The 4,658-nt window shown below is 43.5% G+C and overlaps 1 protein-coding gene across 1 annotated transcript; it reads right to left on the bottom strand.

Annotated features, from left to right (window-relative positions):
* Positions 1-2,074: 2,074 nt before the first annotated feature.
* Positions 2,075-3,818, bottom strand: LOC105052059 (E3 ubiquitin-protein ligase PUB23). Its single transcript, XM_010932755.4, has one exon. It carries the CDS (start codon positions 3,413-3,415, stop codon positions 2,135-2,137), a length of 1,281 nt encoding a protein of 426 aa, XP_010931057.1. The 5' UTR covers positions 3,416-3,818; the 3' UTR covers positions 2,075-2,134.
* Between the last annotated feature and the right edge of the window lie 840 nt (positions 3,819-4,658).

Raw genomic sequence — 4,658 nt, 5'->3', positions numbered from 1 at the left:
GTAATTGTCCCATCAGAATATTGTATTAAAAATATATATATTCCACACCGGTTGAAGCTGTAAACACACAGCCTCAAAACAATGAACCATAGATTGCTTCCTACAATATTCTTATGCTGACAAAATTAATTCCATGAGATGGCGTCAGACGCAAAATTCTTTTGGAGAAAATTCGAATCAATACTGCGGCACCAGACATTGTTTGCAGGTGTTAAATATGGATCAGAAACATTTTAATTTGCCAGATAGACATGCACTGCACCTGCCATACACGACATGCATGTGTTGCCAAGAGTAGTTTCAAATGACGGCTGCTTTGCTGTTCCCACCACATGCTCTGACCCTCCAGCCCCGGAACAGTAAACGTAACAATTTTCTACAGGAACCGATCGATATGATCTGACAATAATGGTCCATAATCCTCACTATTTTTTTTCATCAGTACGGAATGATTTGATGTATCAATACGGTACCGATATGATATGTGGTGGTACAACGAATGCTGATTTTTTCTGATTGATGGCCAGCAGCTGCCGCAGTATAATTCATCAGTCATAGGATGAATGGAAAAAAAAAAAATTACACATCAATCATGTAAATTTTTAGTGCAAGTTACTTCAGCAATTTTTTACCATCTTTTCACCTCCCAGAGGAGAGAGATGTGAGGATTGGTCGCCGTTAAGCCAGCCAATATATATATATATATATATACAGAGAGAGAGAGAGAGAGAGAGAGAGAGAGAGAGAGAGAGAGAGATTTTCTCATTTTCTTCAGAAAAAATAGTGATGTTAGACCAAACACTAGGTGCAAGGTGGTCTTATCTTGGGTGGCTGACTTTTCCAACGAGGCGAGTGCATGCATCTGGGCTCCATGGGGGGACTGAACCTGTGAATGTGTCCGGTGAGAGCAGATCATCCATCTAACGCACGTTTATGGTGCCACGTCACACAAGAGTCTGTCAGACCACCAAAGAAGAAGAAAGGTGGCAAGTATTGGACAAAAGAGATATGTCGGCTATCCACCATCGCTTGTCGGAGAGCAGGTGCCGCAAATCCGACCGGCCACACCTGCCATTTAGTGAAAGCTAGAGGCAAAGCGCCCACCTTGCATTACTAATCAATCTTCTTTACGTACTTATTTATTTATAAAACAGGGGCCAAAGCCTGATCAAGTAAATGCAGCTATTCGCATTTGTGAAAGCAAGATCTCGGATAAAGGAGGGGAGGACGGCAGTCAGATTCGATTTGCTCAGCGCTACAGCCTCTGGCAATCAGTTGAGTCGGTTTGTTTTCATGTGACTCCAAATTAATGTACTAATTCACTTTATAATTTGTTACTATTCCTGTTTTCTTAATTTTTTTTAAAAAAAAATTAGGTATCATAATCTTGCAACATCGGTCCCACTTTGTAATTTGTTACCATCCATAACCTTCAGAAAATGATCCCAAAAGATTAGCTGTCACTTGCCGCGGCACAAAAGCCAATCAAAGCACCCAACTTTGCCATCCAACAACGATCGATTAATTATGCCATCTCTCTAGCTACTTCACCTCATAAAATGCAGATGACACGATAATTAGTTAAATTGAAACTCAAAAACATGAGGACATCTACCGAATTAAGCACTTGCAATTGATTTCGCTTTCGAGGAACAGCCCACGCAGGCTGCTCCTACCCACTTAGAGATACATACTTCCTCATTTTGAAACCGTTCACTCAGGCACACAAGCAATTAAAGCGTTTCCTATTATAATTCTCTATGATGAGGAAGTGACATATAATATATATATATATATCTCAAAATTCTTAAACAGCAGCTATATATATATAGATATCTTTCTACCGTGCTGTCTCTCTCTCTCTCTCTCTCTATATATATATATATGTTTAAGCAAGGGAGACGTGATGACTTAACCTATAATATCTGTCATAATTACGAAATGCAAGTAAAATTTCCATTCAAAGCGTAGCACATGGAGATAATAGGTAGGCCATTTTTTTTAGGTACATGAGAATCCAATATCATTGCACATATGTCTTAGATTACAAATGACCTCACGTGTATAACTGCCCTTCTTTCTATAAAGTAATAGTATTCCAACCAAATTAGGAGCCGCAATAATTTGAATCATGTCAAGGATACCATGATAACAATTGGAAATTGATGCAAGGAGAGTCCTTCCACACCCCAGAATGCGACCTAAGCACCCATCTAGCTTTCCCCTTCACCGAGCTTGAACAATCTGCCTGAAGAACAAAGCAGAGCTTAGACACGGCCCCCACCCTCAGCATCTCCTGGAGCACCTCCTTCGTTGCGGAGTACCTGCATACTGATGATAGGATCCTGACAGCCCGATCATCGGCCACCGGCGAAACCCGAAGTATCCTCTTCGAGATCACTGCTATCCCTGCCGCATGCCCCACGAGCTCAGCTCTCCCACCGGCGCACGCACACAGCTGATCCAATATTGCCAAGTTCAGCTCGGTGGTTCTCTTATCAGAGAAAGCTAGCTCCAGTTCAATGATCTCCGACAACGCACCGGCTTCAATGATCTTTGTCCGGTTCCTTCCCCACGAACAAGCATGCCATAAAACCTGCAACGCTGCTTTAGTTGCTTGCTGAGATATCCGATCACGAATGGCGAGTGTCAAAGCTCGGAAAAAATCGAGCTTTAGTCTCTCTCTTAGACTAGAGCTCGTTACTTCGATTACAGATTTCAAGAATACAAGTGTGGCCGATCTAATGTGGCAATGGTCACCAGAGTCATGCAACAAGACCCATGTTAGTGACTCGATAAGGTCATGATTATCGGTGACAGTGGGTTTCAAGTCCTCGGGAGGGACTCGAAGGGAGTGAATAGCACTTAAAGCCACCTCAATAAGGTTGATTTGGTTGTTGTTAGAGCATGAAATGATCGATTGGATCAAGGAGCTAGTAGCGCCTGATTGCACCATGCAGCGGCGGTTGCATTCACTCTCTGAGGCAAGAGCGGCGATCAATTTAAGGGAGTTGAGCTGGAGGTGGGGTACCAAGAGGTTGTCAAGGAGCTGAAGGACGCCGGGCTTGTCGATGGGTGCTCGCGGGGTGGGAATGCGGTCGATGCCATTGGAGGCGTTGGCAGTGCACCAGGCTTGGATGAGGCGACGAAGGGAGTGGTTGGGGGTGAGGTCGGAATCCTTTGGGAGGGGCTGCTTTGTGACGGGGCACGTCATGTTGTTGTCGATGAAGAGCCACCGCTCGATGCTCTCGCGGTCGTAGGTGATGCCGGTGATGGCGGTGACAGGGTCCTTCATGATCTGGAGAGAGATGGGGCAGATGTAATACTGAGGGACTTCAATTGAATCCATGGAAGATAGAGGAGGCTGAAAGAGTGGAGCCACAGGGCGATGCACAGCGGAGCTGCTCACATACATATATAGGATGGAGGGCAAAAGCTTTTTGTCTTCCTGGCTTTTCTTTTTTAGCGCTGGGTCTTGAAGTGATAAGGGGAGAGAGAAGATGTGTGTTTATACATGCACGGAGAGGTTAATGCATGGACTGACAACGAAGAAGAGACGGCGGAGAAAATTCCACGCTGCCAGGAGTTTGATCTTTCTTTGATCTACAGTAGAGGTCAAACTTCCTCCTTTTTCAACTTATCTTCTGTTCTCCACGGTGAGAAATTGATGAGCTATAGAAATATGACAAAGCCCTTGAGTTCAAAATTGTTTCGGAAACTTCAATCGGTCTGAAGTCTCCTCAGCCCACTTTTCCGGTATCAATTATTATAGTAACTAGTGTTAAACAGGTCGCTGATTCTCTGATCTGGTTGTCCATATAATATATGACCAAAAAAGCTGTGTAAAATAAATCTTAAATTCTATCTTATAATAATCAATCTAATCAAAGAGATAAATATTTGGGAGGTAATCCTCCTCGTATAGTTATCCAATGCATGGCACCAAATGAAGTATATATATCTCAAGCGTTTGCCAGCATAGGAGCACGAACAGGGGTGAAACCTTCGGTTCGACACAATTCTCCAAGTACTGAGAGCAAATATGTGTTAACATAGAGTACTGTTCTAATGCCCTATGCTCTCAAAAAAAAAGTGTCAAAACTTCGGTATGACACCGTAGCGTCAATATAACGTGACACAGCGAGAGAGAGAGAGAGAGAGAGAGAGCGAGCGAGCGAGCGAGCTTCACGTGTTGCGTATTTTCCGCACTGCGCGTAAAGTTGACGGAGGGCATGTCGGTGGGACCACATACCCCTTCCCCCAACCATCGTCAAAGGTGGCTCTCGGCAGCATTTGTTCGACTTCCAACGACGGTGTTGCCACTCGGACCCAAACTTTACTTTGACTAGTCAAATGCTCTCTCTTTTATGGGCTGGTGTATCGGATATTTCTTCTAATTTTTTTTATATTTTATTTTCTGATTTGTATGCATGTAATTTTTTTGGTATAAATAAATCCGATTTTACACCCAAAAAAATACGCCATCTTCTAAAATTCCTCCATATCACCCCTACCTTATCCTTCTCCCTCGATAACGACCCAACCAAGCAAGTCCTTTGTCACTTTTAAGGGTCTACGTAATATGTTCAGGGTTAAATGGATCCGACAGAACAACGTATCTAGCTTATGCGAGAAGGGAAACTCTCCGCCAGCCATTA

The sequence above is a fragment of the Elaeis guineensis genome, chromosome 9, assembly GCF_000442705.2.
Source record: "Elaeis guineensis isolate ETL-2024a chromosome 9, EG11, whole genome shotgun sequence".
Taxonomy (NCBI): Eukaryota; Viridiplantae; Streptophyta; class Magnoliopsida; order Arecales; family Arecaceae; genus Elaeis; species Elaeis guineensis.
Note: the sequence above shows the minus strand (reverse complement) of the source record. Positions and strands in the feature narration are given on the sequence as shown.

Bases quoted from the DNA above. Each gene is read 5' to 3' on its own strand.
- LOC105052059 (XM_010932755.4), bottom strand. From the start codon at position 3,415: ATGTATGTGAGCAGCTCCGCTGTGCATCGCCCTGTGGCTCCACTCTTT.